The sequence below is a fragment of the Columba livia genome, chromosome 5, assembly GCF_036013475.1.
Source record: "Columba livia isolate bColLiv1 breed racing homer chromosome 5, bColLiv1.pat.W.v2, whole genome shotgun sequence".
NCBI lineage: Eukaryota > Metazoa > Chordata > Aves > Columbiformes > Columbidae > Columba > Columba livia.
In genome coordinates this window covers 60,218,245-60,236,590 of record NC_088606.1, presented here as the reverse complement: position 1 = coordinate 60,236,590, position 18,346 = coordinate 60,218,245, and the positions used below count along the sequence as shown (strand labels likewise).

Below are 18,346 nucleotides of genomic sequence, written 5' to 3'. Positions count from 1 at the left end.
AACTTAGTGAATATAGAAGCACCAAACTTCCCTAAATTAAAGGGAACTCCTACTAATGAGCATGGTACAAGTATGCAGAAGCAGAAAAACCAGCTATGTTAGTGCCAATAAGAGAGGTTCTTTACCAGTACTAAAAAAGTTTCCTGGAAACAGTCCTGGACACCATTTGCTCATAGAAAGCAAATTTTTCACCTCCATTTCAGCAGGAAGCTGCTGGTCAAAGTTTCTGGCTGTAAGCCCTTTACAGCTCTGTGCCTGATAATGTTTGGGCACAAAACAAAAATCTGTAACATTTAATGATTGTGTAATCACAAAGGGCAACAAAGATGATGGAGTGGAGCATCTCCCTTATGAGGAAAGGCTGAGGGAGCTGGGGCTCTTTAGCTTGGAGAAGAGGAGACTGAGGGGTGACCTCATTAATGTTTACACATACATAAAGGGTGAGTGTCACGAGGATGGAGCCATGCTCTTCTCGGTGACAACCAACGGTAGGACAAGGGGTAAGGGGTTCAAACTGGAGCACAAGAGGTTCCACTTAAATTTGAGAAGAAACTTCTTCTCAGTGAGGGTGACAGACACTGGAACAGGCTGCCCAGGGGGGTTGTGGAGTCTCCTTCTCTGGAGACATTCAAAACCCACCTGGACATGTTCCTGTGTAACCTCATCTGAGTGTTCCTGCTCTGGCAGGGGGATTGGACTGGATGAGCTTTTGAGGTCCCTTCCAATCCCTAACATTCTGTGATTCTATCTACCTACGTAGATTCTATCTACGTTTCTATCTACCTTTTCCTGGTAATCTGCTGTCACCACCCAAACATAAATTGAAGGACTGTTGGAAACCAGCAAGTAAATGAACTGCTGTTAAATCTTGGAATGACCACTAAAGTCTTCCCTTGAAGGTTTCATCCACATAAATATATTACGTGGAAACCTAAAATTAACAGGATTCTTAAACTCCCTGGAGAAGTGAAATCTTTGGTGAAGAAATAAATATACTAAGCCTGTCTGTGTGGGGAGACTGCTTGATTAGCTGGAATGCAATCTTCCTCACCATTTCTGTCTGTGTTATTATATCTAATGGTTACTGACACTTTATTTCTGTAGTTCACTGGCTGGTTCTTTAGTACTCTGAAGACACGATGCATTGATGTAGTGAGAACTGACAGCACATAACACATGCAAGAGCTTGGTACTGGTGAAGATTGTACACTTCAAGCCTTTCACTTAAATAAAAAATCAGGAATTTTGCTTAAGGCTGTCTTGATGTTAGTGACTGTTGATGTTATAAAAGCCAGAATGTTGATGTACTCTTAATTCTTTTCTCTTATCCCCCTCCCAAAAGGGCGCACCAACCATTGGTCTGCGATCATTGGTAGTTCTCACTCAAAGAACTACATCCTTTGGGAGTACGGAGGGTATGCCAGTGAAGGTGTCAAACAAGTTGCAGAGTTGGGGTCCCCAGTAAAGATGGAAGAAGAAATTCGACAGCAGGTAGGTGTAATTTAACGCATGCTTTGAAAAAATGCATCCTACCTTGGCTTGTGAACAATTTGTCATTGACAGTATCTGTGAATGTCATTTTGCTGGCTCATTTTCAGTTAAGCAGATTAGGAGATCTGCCTTTCTAGACACATTCTCTAGGATCAAAGTCTGCTTTCTATTCCCAGGTACACCAAGGTTTATTATAGGATAAAGAGTTTGTTTGACCTTTTGTTTCTTTTTAACGTACATCTAAGCTGCTCTAATATTTTTGAGAGGTACTGCAGTGAAGTTCTACAACCAAGACAGCAGCAGTAGTAATGCCAGGAGCTAAGCTGCCAACATTTCATGCAGTCTTTATTTATTTATTTCACTTTTTCTCTTGCAATATCTCTGCCTGCCTTGAGAGTTGGTAGTGTTGTTTTCTTCCCCACACTTCCTAATCTACCTAGGGATCCATTTTCTCCTTTTCCATTTCTTGTTCCACCTTCATTTCTGCTGTCATCCTTCCAGCCTTCTGTCATGGGATGATGTGAGGATTTAATTCATTAAAATCACTCTCTCAAGATGCTTTTCAGCTTTCTGAAGACAGAAGTGCACAGCTGTAATGTGCCCAGTGAAGGTAATGCACTTCTTACATGGCCAGACTTGGATCTGGAAATCTACTCTGTCTACCGTGTTTTGTAGGCACTTTCTTAGGTGAATACATAAACACATATTTAAGTAATCAGCATCTGCGTCATTGACATTATCTGAAGTTTTATTCACAAAAAGCCCAATGATTTTTATGAGTTATTACTAAAAATTGCCTGTCCATGTATGGAACAAAATGAGGCTTTCTTTAAGTGGAACTTTAAGAGGTGTCCTAACAATTATGTGTCATTAACTAAAGATTCTCAAGAGTGAACATTTCTGCTCCCTATTTGACAGACTGCTGAATCATCAGCTGCTTTTCTTCTTGACTGAGCACCTCCAAATGCTCAGATTTGTGTTTTTACTATAAAGAGCCTGTGTGATATTTTTGCATGGATGGCCCTGGGTACTGAAAACTTGCTTTGTAGTTTGTTTATGTGGGAGAAGTTAAAGGAACTAATCAGCCTCTTTGTTAAACTTTTTCTGGCAGCCTGGAAGGAAAGCCCACATCACATAAGTGATTTAGTAAAACAATCTGTCAAGCGCTTGATGTGTACAATAGGATAATTTGTGTGTTATGCTTCAGGGGTTATAAATGAACAAACAGAGAAAGGAAAAGGAATTATATGAGCAAAAGAATGCTCATTGACCTCTTGTGTCTCTGAAATACATTCACTCTCTCATTTTGTTCTCAGAAAGTCCGATTTGTCCAGAACTTGTTAAATAATAAACTACCTGGGCAGAAACAAATACAGAATCCATATAGTGATTTCTCTGTTTAAACAACAGAAACCCAAGATGGTTAAAACATGGATCAAAATTTTTAAAAAGTGTAATGCTAAATGTTCTGTCCTAGGTAGATGAAGCAAGATGTAGTGACATAGAGACATAGCTGCTCCTCTTGGATTTAAATGTCTCAAGAGAGCTCATTTGGTTTTGCTTAAGTGTTTTAGTATAAATACCAAGTCACTTTGCAACTTTTTTTTTAAACTAGGATAGGTAATATTCTGTACCTTACCACTTTCTCCAGGAAACACAGTTTGTACTTTCTGCATATTCCTTGTGGACAAAGAGATAACACTCTTACAGGTTGGGTTTAATGCTCTCTGAAAGGTCAGTGAGTGGGGGACACCTATTTCCATTGTCTTCAGTGGCCTCAGATTAGAGCTGTCTATGCCTCCAGACATTTGGGAAGAGCAAGTTCTGCTTTCCAGTAAGGTGCTTGTAAATTTTTTGACACATAATTAAAGTTATGTGAAGACAATTTCTTCATTGAAGATGAAACCTGAAATATCCAAAACTTTCTACACAATAAAATATATCATTGTTATGACTCTATCAAAAAATTGATTTTTTACAAAATAGTTCTGGTTTGGATTTTTTTAATATGTCCATGTAATTTTTTAAAAATGGAGTAAAAAATACAGCAATATCATTGTTGGATTGATTGATTTTTTTTTTTTATTTTTTTTTTGAGAACTGTAATTTCAGTATTTCAGTTGAATAGTTACCATTTCATTACATGTTTTCCAACACAGCACTGTGATCTTCCATTGAAAAATGGGTCATTAGGTTTTTCTGACTGAAGCTGGTAAATCACCTGAATTACAAAAAGGAATCTGTAGTATATTGATTACTTTTTGTTATAGTTCCAGGTGAGTTATTATCATGTTTACTGAAGCAGGCTCAAAATTTTGCTTTTTGAATTATCTGTTATTGAGTACTTATAAAAGTTAAAAATCAGCTAATCAACCAGGGAAGTTCATCTGTTGTCACTCATGGAAACTAGGTGAAATTGGCCAACTGAAATGTCTCTCTTTGCTTAACCAAACCTTCAGTGAATGGCACCAACATACCCACAGGGTTCCCTTCCTCCTTAGTCCCTAGGACAGGATTTAGTGCCCACCCACTTTTCAGAGGCACCGGCCCCAGGAACACTTAGGAAATATTAATATGACTATAAAGTCTAATGTGAAAAGTACAGTCACTGTTCTTACAACCAGTTCAAAAGCCCTTTAGGTTTCTCTGCAAAGCCCACTGAAATTTGCAGTAGATTTTTCAACTTGATGCAGCAGTGAAGTAGTAAACACTGTCCCGGCATACTTTCTACTTTAGTTACAGCCTGACTACATTTTTTAAATTCTATATTTAACCTAATTTTGGGCAGACCAAGCTGCTTGATTGTAAATTTGCATCTAGACTTTTGTTTGCTCAGTTAGACTCCTCTGTTGCTCTGTGCATACACCTCTATTGTGAATTATAGTACTTCTTATTCCTTTTGAAAATGTTAAGTGGCAGATTTTCCATCCTTTCCTTTTGGAAGGTGTACTTTGTATAATATTTTAAAATTTCTGGCATGTTGGTAATTTAGAACACTGGAAATGCCTGTTTACTATGCTAAGTTTCTGCCAAAAAGAAATTGTTGCCTATTTATGTCAAAAAGGGAAGCTTTATCTACCAGTAAATAACTCATGCAGCAGGATTCAGAACACCTCTTCTAGGGTAGCTTCTATCTTGTAATAAATTTATGCTGGAAGCTGTAGTTAAGGTGATTCACGGTTTGTGTTCTTTTCCTTAAAAAACAAACAAAAACTGTTGATCACAATTGCATTCTTTTTTTTTTTGGTACTTGATTACAATAAAGACATCCCCTACTAAGAAATAGAGCTGATGTTGAATGCTGTACCATTTTGCTCTTGGTGGCCCTATGGTTAATTACTGTATGATACCAATGTAGGTCAAAGTACAGCATTCATTTGGAAAAGACATGTTTTTAAAAGGTGCCCTTTTTCTGACGACTATTGAAATACAGAAAATAAAGGCTTTAAAAATATTTAGTTTTCTTTTATCTCTTTCTGGTGATGTATAAGGCAAATACTTAGAGTTCTCTTTCTGGCTTTGCTTTTCAAGTAAAGTGAAAATCAACTTTTTGTTTCCTGACATAACAGTAAATAAATTGTGTTTCTACAAATCCTTATTCTGAAGAAAGTTTGGAAACCCCAAATTTAAGTTTCTTCATGGAATTTTATTTCTGTAGGCTTATATTAAAAACATAGTCACTGTGTGTTCCCATCAGCAAGCTAGCATTTGGTTTCAATAGTTACTCTGGTCTCTAATTGGAATTTCAAATGTTTTAATTGCTTATGCAACCATTAAACAATCATGTTTTGGCTATAAAAATAACTAAACATGTGGAATGTTCACTTTGACATAACAAAAAGAAAGAAACATTATTTCCTGTATTATTTCCTGGGCCAAAACACAAAAGATTCAACATACGTTTAAAAGTTCATGCAGGCACCCAATAAAAATGAATAGAAAAACCTGTGCTTATTTGAGTACTCTGAAAATACCATTGTGCTTTGGAAGACTGTGAGAGCTGGCATATATTGAACACGCTTTGTGCAAAGCATCTTTTGATAATGGTAAATTCCCTGGTTTTAGAAGACCAGGCAAAATATCATTTTGAAATTGTATTTAGCCTCGGGTCAAAACTTCAGTAAAATAGTGGATTGGTTAACCATGCTTTTTTGTGTTTTGTCAAGTTGCTTTTTGCCAGGTTTAGTAATAAGAACAGGAAAATGCAGTAGGATTACGTGAAACTCACTGTAAGTAGAGTTGTAAATATTCATGAAACATTCTGGTTACGGTGGCTCATTTGGATTTGTGGTAGATCTTTAATCTACTTGTTTTAGTTACGTGCAGAGCCAGGGCAGGTATTTCATTGTCACTGAGCAATGAAGGTCCTTTCTGCTGTTAAAGATCTGTGAAAATCAGACAATTTTTACACTCGTGATCTAGAAAGTGTTAAACAACTGTAGTTTTGTTCTGTTAAGGATGGATGTTTCTCTTTCAAGAAACTGCCTTTGTAATGTAACGGGACTGGTGCAGCCACAGAGAAGTTGACAGGTGCGAGCTATTGTTGTTTCAAAAATTGTCATAATATATGTGGGTGTATGTTGCATTGCAGGAAACTTCTTTACTTAAAATTAGGAAGTGGTTTTGGAAATTGTCAGCACCGAACAGGCTTCTGTTAGGACATGGTTTTGATATGGAATAACCTCACGTTGACTTGTGCACACTGCATGTAGCTTTGCCATTCATGGTCAGCTGAGGATTACTGATTGTTCTGGTAACAGACAAATAGAGATGATATATGTGTGTGTGTGTGTGTGTGTGTGTGTGTTTATAACAGTGGTTACTATTTGATAATAAATAAAGCAGCTTGATTTTTAAAACTCCAGGTTGCAAACTCTCATCTTGCTTAATGAATTCCAGAGGTTTCAAACCTCCAGCTTGCATGGGAGCCTTTGAAGTTTTGCTGTCTGAATAATTACTCAGTTATTGATATAAAACAATTTGCATAACCAAACCATGAGTTAAGGTTTTAACAGTTAGTTCAACCATCAGTTTCCCTTTCATTTACCTTAATTTGTCTTACTGCTTATTTTCTTTTCCTGCAGTTAGATTTTATCATAATATCACAGAGCCTCCATTTATGATATAAACCAGGAATACCTACAGCTTTTTAGTAAAATCTAATAGACAGGTTCTTTGAATAAAAGAACCCCTTCAAATGAGGTAGAATTCTTTTGCAGAAGACAGACCCTTCAAAAAAAAAAAAAGTTTAACTCAAAGGCTGATCTTTCCTTCATCGAATTCTGATCCTAACTCTTGCAGAAGTGGGACCAACAAAATTCCTGCCCTTTTAAATGTCTATAATAGAGAGGCACATCAAAGCTTACAAAGATTTGCTCTGCCCCTTTGATAACTGCCTGGATTGCAGTAAAGTGATGCTAGAGGAGGGAACAGTTGCTTCTGCGTTTGGTAGATTCATTCTCTTGGACAGCATGCAATAATTTTAGCTCTCCAGTACACAGACATAAAAGTCACTCGGAGACATCATCTGTTCAAGACAACATGATTGGATTGCTAGACATTATTTGCTAATTTTAAAGTCTTTTAAAATATCATGCCTTTTCATTTCCTGCAGTTAGATTTTATCATAATGTTCTGCTGTCAGAAAATTATTGCTATCCAGTAGCAGATTCATCCAGTGGAAAGATGTGATGAAATTACTTTCAAATTATTCTTTTTTCAGTTTGCCACTGTAATATTTTTAAAATATTTCAGCTGCACTGATTCTTCTTGTACTGCTAACACTGAGGGACAAACTCCATCTGATAGCAGAAGTTGAACACTCCTAACACCAGACTTTGGTTAGAGAAATCAGTCTGACATGGATTTATTACTTGCAACTATTTTGTTTTGGAATGGTAGCTTTAAATCCTAAGAAGGCACAACAGATACATTTTAGAAGCTACTCTAAGGCACCCTGGAACTGTCTTACAGCAAAACAAGCAGAATGTTAAGTAACACAAAAGGTAGAAAAGTAATGTCAAGTTGTTGGATGGGCACGTAGAGCAAATGCATGGGCTCCTCCTCCCCTGGGAGCCATCACCTAAACTCCTGTTGACTTGAGTGGAGGCTGTTTTTAAAGGGTCAGAGAACCTCTAAAACTAAAATTAGTGAAGAGTTTACTTCTCTCTGAATACTTTCATCTGCAGTGGCTTAACCTGTGATTAAAATGTGGTGGCTGCGTAGCCAGAGACATTCAGCTGCCTATTAAGAGGTGCTGCAAACACTAAAGAAGTGCCTGAACTCTCATTAGCAGCATTTGTCAGGAAACAGAGGACCTTCCCCTGTTTTCTCTCTTGTTGCATTGTAAATATTTTTCAAAGGAACAGCATGCTATCACGGCTGAATCTGAAGAGTCCTACTAGCTCATTTCACTTGCAAATGCTTAATTATTCAGATAAATTTTCAACTTAAACAAAAACAGAGGAATAAACTCCACAATGTCAAGTTCATCATTCTGGCATTAGCTTTTTAGTCTGGGTTTCAATGTTGTTGTTTATTTGTTTAGGAACCTCAGTTCAAAACTCTATTACTGTGACTATAAGAGATGCTTATTTCCACCAAAATTCCAGCAGAACACTCAGAAAAATAATATGTGCAATTATCATACATATTTCCAAAACCAAATATGGATGCAAATATATGAATGCTACATGGTCTGTGTCATTTTCCAGGACAGCTCTTTTCAGTTAAACATCACTATCAAGGTTAACTGATTTCAAAATCTGTTTATTGCATTTGATGTGCAATGAATAGGCGCTTTCAGGTATTATGTTGCATATGTATTAATATGTAATGCATCAACTGGCCAAAGACACTGAATAGGGAGGTTATTCGTCAGTCTTTATTTCCACTTTTAACTTTGTTTTCTTAGATTGCTTTTCCAGTTGGAATCTGAAAGGGCTCTAATGTGTTGTAGTTTACTTCAGTCAAAAACAGGAGCAGGACTACTTATTTTTTGGGGGGTGGTGCAATGCAGAAAATTAATGCTGTTGACTTGTCTTTAGCTCAGGAAAGAATGACATGCTTGTAGATTCTATATTTCTTTGAAGTTCATCAGTCAAACATTGACATAAAATAACATATGAATGAATTTAGGGACTGTAATGTATGCAGCGACCTGAAACAGATTCAAGAGTTAACACAAGACTCCGATGAGACTGTCTGTTATTTTCATTAATTTCTGATTACAAACTCTCTGGATTCCTTTTTAAAAAGATGTTATTGAATTCTCTACCAGTCAACTCTCTCCTTTAAATACAGGTCAACTCATTCATCATATTCTCGCTTCAGTCAGTGTTATTAATATCTTCAAATAAATACCATTACTTATATTGTGGGACATATTCTGTTACTCCAAGAACATTCTGTGAAACAAAGCTATATAGAAATTATTGGAAAAGAGACAATCAAGAGTAGAGTGGAATATTTGCTACCTGCATTGATATTAACCAATATTTGGTGACAATATTGTAGCAAATGATTTAAAATACTGGGCTCAAAAGTACATATATTGATAACTAAAAATATTCTATAGTAAATTTGTTTTCAAATGATAATTTGGAAGTTTATGTGAGATAGTAACGTGTATCACAACATATAAGTTGATGCTTTGCCAGGATAAACACTCATTACCTCAAATGTGTATTTTCTTTGAGAGATAAGAAGCCAGCACTGTACCTGGTGTGGTCTGTGAGATGCTTAAATACTCTATACCTTACCTATATTGTAAGTCTTCTAATTTGAACAAGTCAGCTTATTCCTCTTGTCATATTTGTTCTATACAATACTAGTCAGTCTTGGGAAATGGAAAAAAAAAAAATGAGCTAAGTGACCAGATAAATTATTTTGTTTGTTTACAGAAATTGAATGCATCTGAAAATCACTATCCATGCTATGTTTCCTATAAGCTGGTAACACTAATTTAGATGTTGAACATGTAATGATTTTTGCTTGTCTTCCCTTCTTGAATGCTTTCAATACTTTAAAGACATTTGATGTTTTAAAAATATTTTATTTAAGAATAAATATCAACAGAGAAATCAGAACTCTTTAAAATAGCCTGTTTTAAATTCCATTGAAATATGGAAAGAAGAAAGAGTTTATTAAAGACTTTTTTTATTATAGACTGAAAATACACTTGGACTACATAGTTAATAAAGCTATTTTGATACACAAACCAGATAAATGATTGATAGTAGTTGCAGGTTTGGGGACTGGTTGTTGAATAACTGACAGACAGATGTGCCTATAAACCAAGCAGAGGTTAAGTAAGTGTGAGTGTGTTTCTGCTGTCATGGTTTGACCCCAGCTGGCAACTAAGCCCCACACAGCTGTTCACTTGCTCCCCTGCAATGGGTGGGAGAGAGAATCAAAGAATAAAAGTGGAGAAACTCGTGGGTTTGAGATAAAAACAGTTTAGCTGGTAAAGCAAAAGCTGCTGGTCAAGCAAAGCAAAACAAGGAATTCATTCACCACTTCCCATGGGCAAGCAGATTTTCAGCCATCTTCAGGAAAGCTGTGCTCCATCATGTAGTAACCATTACTTGGGAAGACAAACACCATCACTCTGAATGTCTCACTCTTCCTTATTCTTCCACCAAAATATACTCTGAGCATGATGTCATATGGTATGGAATATCCCCTTGGAATATCCCGGCTGTGGCCCAACCCAGCCTGTTGTGCATTCGCAGCCTTCTCGATGGTACAAACACTGCTTGGCAAGAACCAAAACATGAGTGTCATCAACATTCATCTCATACTAAAACCAAGACACAGCACTATACCAGCTACTAGGAAGAGAACCAAGTATATCTCAGCTGAAACCAGGATAGTGCCTTATGACATTTTAAATTTCATTATATGAGATGGGATTTATTGCTTTTACTTGGATATAAATTCCTGTGTTAGTTGACAGTGGAGTGATGGTGGAAGAGGATGGATGATTTTTTGAAAACTATAATTTTCAGCATACATAAATCAGAACTGCTGGTTTTCATTTCAAATAAGCTCATTCATCTATTAAGTGTACCTACTTTTTTCAATTTGAGAGGATTCTTAATATGAGAGTGAGGGGAAATGGACAGTCAGTGGTTTTGCCCACAGAGGAAGAAGTTATAACTTTGTTCATTTTTTAGCTATAATGAACATAAGCTGTATTTGACTTTGTAGTCATGGAGGTTGGGGCCAACAAAGTGGGGGTTTATGGTTTATGCTCAAATGCTAAGAGGAAAAAGCTGTGCTTTGGGGCTGTGTGGGAGGTTGAAGGCAAACCCTTGTACCACTAATATGAGCAATGTACATTTTAGCTAAAATTTTGTAAATTTATCTAGTTGCATATGAACCTAATACAATACTGGTCAATAACTGCAGACTGTTTTCACTGGACTTTTTGTTGTTCCCTATAATCATGCTCCAAAGCATCAAAATGTAGCACTTACCTTTAGTGTTCTTCCAAAATGATTAGATCAGTTAGGGCAAATACTCAGCTGAATCATCATTGTTATTCGATCCTCACAGCTTCAGTTTCTCACAACAATTTTCAGAACATGGTTTGTTACGTGTGTGATTTTTTTGCTTGGCTGCTTCTTACAGCTGAGAAGGGGCCTTTAAAAGCAGTTTTCAATAATTGCATGTAGTACATTTGGCTGAAAACTTCACTTTGTGACTTTCACGCTTTTAAAATAAAAAACAAAGGAATAAATAGATCTTTGTCATCATTAGTTTTAAGGTAATCTGCACAAAGGGGAATGTGTGTATATATAAAAATGTGTATAACATACAAAGACATGTGGCTATACAATTATATTTTAATGTTTAGGTATGAGAAGGTTGTTGATAATAATTGTCTTATCTGTGTAAACTACATGAAAAGCTTGTAACTAGCCATACAAATGTAACAAGAAATATATCTACTATGTAAAATCTGCTTGATCATCACTAGCTTGTCCTCTTGAGACTTTTTATGAAGAGACTAAGTTGTCATTGACTAATTAATACACAGCCATAAACAGTAGCATTCTGTTTTCTTTAAAACACAAGATACATGCATCCCCCAAATCTTTAGATTAAGAAAGTCTTCCAGAAGTTCTTAAAAATAACTTTGCAACAAAGGTCTGTTGCTATCTCTTCTCCTTGGCTTAAAACAATCTACAGTACTGCAAATAAATGAAAACTCTTGTTTATTTAAACTATATGACAAGACTTTGTGCTGTCATACTCATGAAACAGCTTGTGTTGATGGCAAATTGAAAATGCATGATTTCTTTTTAAGCACAGGAACTTGAATCCCACACACAGATCTTAGAAACATAGTACAGATGATTTTTCTTTTCATTTTGCAAGTGGAAATGCAATTTTTCTACATACCATATAAATTCACTTTAATAATTACTCCCTAAGATTAAGGTTTAAAAATTTGCTATGTCATTAGTCAGATAAAAATGTTACATTTGAATTATGTAGGGAAAGAAATACCCACAGTAGATAAGCTGTCAGTAAATTATCTGTCAACTGCTACTTTGGATATTTTGGGTTTTTTTTTAATATATTTTTTTTTACACAGAAGACTGGATAGAATTAGTGCATGTGTGCAATTCTGCTGCGCTTTTTCTCACTCCCTCTCTTTTGCTCTGTCCTTTTTATATCTGTTCATAGACAAGGGAGGAAGGGAGACTCAAGAAAGAGCAGACAACCTTCATCACTGTTAGTACAGAAATGTGAAATGCTACAATATCATCAATAACCTATGTGCATCTGTCAGTCTGTTGTCATTGTCAGTCCTGTGTTCCCACCTGGGTTTAGGTTGCTCTGTCACAGGCAGAGTTTCTGCTGCTAGTAGCAATGGTGTTTCCCCAGAGCTGTGTATGGTGTTCGGAGTGGTTTTGATCAGATACAAGCAATGCAATGATTTCAGAAAGACCAAGACCTGAATTTTTTAGGCACTGAGCATTTTTACAGGGCGCTACTTTCTATGTTTGCACATTGGTATCTGTAGGTGAATATACTCTGTTCATTCTGAATTTTACATCAGTTCAGCAATGTTCAGAATGTGAAAGCAGGTTACTCCTTGATTACTCATATAATATCCATGATATTAATGTTTCTTAATTCAGTCAGAAGTCTGCCTATGCAAAAGACAGTGCCTCTTTGCCTGGGGCAACTTTAAGATGTAAAGAACAGTTGGAGTTCAACAGGCAATAGTTACGCTGCATGAACTCCCCAGTTTGAAACTATTGTTCTGGAGAGGTGTCTTTCTTGCATTTTAGCTTTATAGTGTTTCAACACACTGAAAGACAGCAGACAAAGGAAGAAAACTGCCCAGAAGAACCCTAGCAAAGAATGACAATACACATATCTGTTCCACAGTAGCTTGTTGGGGTATTTGTAGTCAAATTCACAGTTTAAAAGGTTATTTCTATGAGAAGAATCCAGAGTACCTTGTTTTGGGAGTTACTGAGTAGAGACATCTTTCTTTAAAATTACTGCCTATACTACCAATGCTCATTAGATGCGATTGAAAGACTCCTCATTACTATAATGACCATTCAATCAGCCCTCCACATCTTCACAGCCAGAGTCCTTAGCTGGTTGTAATCCCAGTGATTGCACTTGGAAAACTCTGTAAGCTTTCTTCTTGGAGTTAGCGTGTGGGTTCATGGCATACAGAACATTTGGGCTGTGTCATCTCATGTCACCTTACAGGACAGAGGCCTAAATCAAAACATTTAATTGTTTTAAAAGAGCAGATCTACATTTCAGAGTGAAATTCCAGGGGAAACAAGTGTCCACTTTTCTGTGGGATAGATAGCGTGTTTGTAGTTAAGCAGGGACAGAGTTTATTTATGTCTTTCTTTACTTACCTTGTTCCCTTGACAAATGTTAGTGTTTATTTTGCTTGTGGAATCCCGTTTATAAATTTGCAATACTTTCAGAAGGAATGCCACCCAGTCTCAGCACTTCTGCAACAGTGTTAAGGAAAGTAGATGGAAAAATTTATTTTCACTGAACAAATTAAGGAGAAAGCCTACTGTGTTCCATTGACACTCCGTTGTTTTAAATGTTTCCCTTTTCAAAAGTTAATTATGTGATTGCTGCATTACTTAAGAGCTGAGAAGAACGTATCTATAATGAGCAAAATCTGAATAGATTTTTTTAATGCATCTTTTTTAGCTCTCCCTGTGGCTAGGAGTGCTTATTGAGATCTTCGCTTAAAATAGATTACTGCTACTTTTTTAAAGTACTTTCCCATTCTCTGTAATTGATATATTAGTATATCCCCTAAGCATATTTTCTTGTTCATCTTTACTTCATTAAGATTAAACAGAATGGTCATTAGATCATAAAGAAATAAAATATTCACTTAGCTACATACTGCAAAAAAAGCTGCTATTATCTGTCAAATGTAAAGATTAACTTTGCCTTCAGGTACCTTTTTAATAGCTTTTTAAATATAGCCCTGAACCCCTGTAACTCACAATAACAGATGAAGAACTTTCTTCATCGAGGGAAGTATATCTTAATTAGGTGTTAGCCCTGGATTTTGCTCAGCTCACACTCTTAGCTGTGAAAGGTTTTCATCCTTGGTTATCTGAATTCATGACACAGTTGCAATGCAGGTTAAAATTAAGGAGACAATTTGTACTTTGTTACTTGCTGTGGACTTTTTAATAGGTTTTAATTAAAATGTCAAAGATCATACTCTAGATATATTTCTTGTTCAACTAACAGTGGGGAGTATGAGTTTGTAAAGATATGAAATAATCCAATTTTCACTGTGCAAGCATGAATTGCATTTGCAAAGAGGTGTTCAATCATGAAACAAACCCAAACTTTCATTCTTAGCAATTTAGGATTGCAGAATGCTGTGTGTTTTCCCTTATTTCCTGTATTCCCTCATTACTGTTCTCTGCTGATTTTCTGAAGGAGAAAAATAGATTGTTTCAAATGGCAAAAGTCATTTTCAAAGGGCATCAAGGAACACAAAGGCCAGTTCTATTTTATGATTAATAACAGGTATAAAATACATAAAACATATGCAGCAGCACAACTGCAAAGCTGTTCTTGCCAGCAATGGTCACTCTTTCTCTCTGCCAAACTAGATAAGCTTTGTAAAAGAAATATGGTGTTAACGACTGATTAATTTTATCAGGAGCAACTGCAGACAGATTTATTTTATTGACTATTTCATTGTCAGTGCTGTCATGGCTCTGAAGTCAGTGTTCACAGACAACCAGAGCAGTATGATTATTCAGTAGTATTGATTGTGACTGGCAGTGAGGTCTCTCTCTATTAGTTCTTGTTTCTGGGGCATTTTTTTGACTGACCTGATATTACTGAGATCACTCAAGATTTAGCTCTTTCAAAATCATAATAATAAGTTTTGGGATGTTCTTGCTTATGTTTATTTTACTAGATTTTAAATGCTGTTGCTAATTTCTGTAACACTTAAGATCATCCAGGGGAAAAGGCCTTCTCTCAAAAAGTCTGGTGTGCTCTAATAGCAGTCCACGATTTTATTTAAAACCATTAGCAAAATAACATACTTCATCCATTTTAAAATAACTAATTTTTAGTAAAGTGTTCATGGAAAGATTATAGAAAATGGTCATTTTGATGTTATAAACTGAAAATATAGTCAGCAGATATTGTAAAATACCTTATTTTAATACCAAGTACATGTTTGATGAGATTAAGGCTTTCATTTTCTGAAATCAGAAACTTAGCTTTTGAGATAACAATTTTTTGGCATCAAAGCCACCACTTTCTTTCAGTAGTACTTTAGTCTTTTGAGCTGCAGGTACCTTTCTGAGTGTCCCAGGATCCCCAGGGTCATGTCAGCTGCTCATAACACGAGTTCAGTTCAGGTACTGGTCTGATCTCGCCACCGCTGCCTTCTCCCTGTCCGGGAAGTAATGTGTTCTTCTCTACTTGACTCTGTGTTTTGACACATCTCTCCGAAGTTTGGTGTGCCTTGTCATTTGGTTGGGAACACAACTATGATGCTTATAGGAAATTGTATTTCTTCTTTTTATCACTTTTCCTTGGGTGAAAAGATTCTTATGACATGTTCCTCGCTTATTATGTAAAGCAGGTAATTAGCTGATTACTTGTGCTCCACTTAGCAGCATGATTGGGTATGTGTCACTCTCAGCAATGTTGTAGAATAATTTTCAGAAGAGGGCAGTTTACTCAGTGTATGTCACGTCCAGTGTCACCCTCAGTAGCCTGGAAGTCCTTCTCCTCACTGTCTGCTGGAGTCCTTGAGCGAGTCCCATTTCAGGGACTAGATCTTCTTTTTTTGGCATTGGACAATGACATCTACCTGACCTAAGCCTGTGGCTGTGTGTCTCCCGTCCCAACCAAAGGCTCCGACAGAGCTGCAGCAAGTACCCTCAATAGCCTCAGTGGAGCTCCACTGGAGACAAGAACTGGAATTAAATTAACAATAAATAGTCAAGATAATTTTCTCCTTTGACACTGACCTGTAAATGTTTTCCGTCACACTATAAGCAGTGCAATAGCAGTGCCATTTCTTATGTATTTGTTGTATGAAACAGAGGAGATTAGTTCCCTACATATTCAGTCTTACCTTTACTTTTCATCCCATCTTTCTTACTAATCTTCCTGTAATTGTACTGAAAAGCATCTTAGTAAATGTGTATCAACTTTTTCTGAAATTGTTTTCCAGGCTTCTTGTAAAGAACACCTATGTTTCAACCTCTCCCAGATTGTAAGCCATTATATGGGCAATTCTTCTCTGCTTAATTTTAGGACTTTCCAGAGTTTATAGGATATATATTCTTTTATTTAAGTAGCTCATCAAATTAAGTGGAGGAATTCGGTTGCACACCATTTATTCATCCTTAATGTTACATGAGAAAAATTTTCACTCTTTTTTTTTTCTGTGGAAGATGTAACAAACTAGCTGGCAGGTTCCTTGTCAGTTTTTATTTCTGCCTTCGTGTCTTTTTTAACACCTGTTTCAGGAGGGTCAGGCTTCATTCTAATTCCAGTATTATTTTGGCCAGTGTATATAACAAAAAATATACTGTGAAGCATTGTTAAATTTATAGGTAAATCACTAAAATTCCTAATTACTTCTAGTATATTTAGGCTGTCCAGATGTTAACTAAATCTCCTAACCTTTCTGATGGTGACTTTAAAGAGAAAGAAAAATAGCAACACAAATCCCCCCAACAAATAACAGTTAAATGTATTTCTTTTTATAGCTACATGCCACAGGTCTTTTGTTTGTTTGATAAAGCAGGAGAAATATCTTGGTCTTTACAGAAAACATTAGAGATCTGTGATCTTATGAAATTCTAGTTTTTAGTAGCAGAAGAGATCGGGCTGTATCCACCCAGTACAGTGCTGCCCTTGCGTTTCAAGCACCCCCAGTCAGACTTCAGCCTAATACAGAAGTCTCTGGAATAAGGGTGATTGAGAAGAGCAACAGCTTTCCTATCTGAATGTTTATAGCTGGAGATCTTTTCTTTTTTCTAAACTTCTGTTGCTGGCATGTAATAATGTAATTTCTTGTGGATATGTATGAGCTGTGGGCTTGGTTGCTACCTGTTTTTTTCCTCTTATATGAGCTTGCTAGTTCTCCATTAGACCTAGTGTAGACTCAAGTTGGCTTAAAGGATTTGGAAGATAGAGCTAATAATATACAAAAATTAAAGGAAAATTATGATGGCCAGCTGGGGATAAGGCAGTTGCTTTGCACCTGAGTCACCACTGCACTTGACATTACTTTTTCCTTGTGTTAGTCACGTATGTCCCCTGACTCTTAGATACCCTGTAGTATAAAGAGGTTATTGGTCCTCTCTTTTCTCATTATGGTGTAAGTAGAAAAAAATAAAATCTATTCATTTAGTACATGTTAGTGAAACATTTAAAAATGCAGGGGGAGGAACTGGCTTATAATTTCTTTTATACATTTTGCTTAACTGATTACATAGTTCCTCAATGTCATCAAGACACATTTTTTTTTTCCTACACTGATGTCCAATAATCTTTTCTATTCACAGAAGGTTCATCTAATGGTTCATTTAAAAAATATTTAATAAAAGAGGCTTCCTAATACTCAGACAAGTAGAGTGTAGATCAGTGTAGTAGATCAGTGTAGAGTGGTTAACTGCCCTGCATATGTTTTGAATTTTTGACTAAACTGGAAATTAACTTTCGGACCAATTTAATAACAAATCTATTTTTAAAGCTTTTCTTGGTTGCCATGTAGAAATTCTTCATAATCTCCATCAAGAAGTATTTTTGTGTTTATGTCCCTTCATTGTATGTTATCTCTAGACTGAATTGTGAAAGAACAAAATTGTGTTCCAGTGTTAAACAAAAGCTAAGTCAAAGAGTCTTTTCTCTAGCCAGTGCCTTTGCATAGTGATTTTGACTTCATGTGACTTTCAGAGTCTCTTCAGACTAAACTCTTTAATTACGATGTGATGCTGAAAGAGCTATATTCAAAGATTAATTTCCACAGGAACTTCATACTTAAGAGTTAGTGGGAATATTAAGTAGTAAGATAGGATGGGTAATACAGAAATATATTTTGATACCTTTTCTTCATTAGGTCATGGAAAAGTGTCTTGACAACTGTCCAAGGCAGAAAATGTGCAGTTGGGATTATTTGGCTCTGCTAATGCTGCTGCATCCTGTAATAATGGACGCTTCAGTTTGTCTTTTGGTACCTGTGACAGGCAGTCAGACAGTCTGTGAACTGACTGAACATGTATATGTTGTGACAGTTAATATTGTATGAGCTTTTGCAAAGCACTCATAAAATATTGTAAAGTGCTTTTGA

General features: G+C 36.2%; 1 protein-coding gene across 1 annotated transcript in view; it reads left to right on the top strand.

Moving 5' to 3' along the window:
* SPON1 (spondin 1) overlaps positions 1-18,346 on the top strand; it is a 193,354-nt gene that overhangs the window by 66,798 nt on the left and 108,210 nt on the right. The window contains exon 6 of the mRNA XM_005499314.4: positions 1,343-1,491. Coding sequence (XP_005499371.1) covers positions 1,343-1,491 — 149 coding nt within the window. The remainder of the gene's footprint in view (positions 1-1,342; positions 1,492-18,346) is intronic.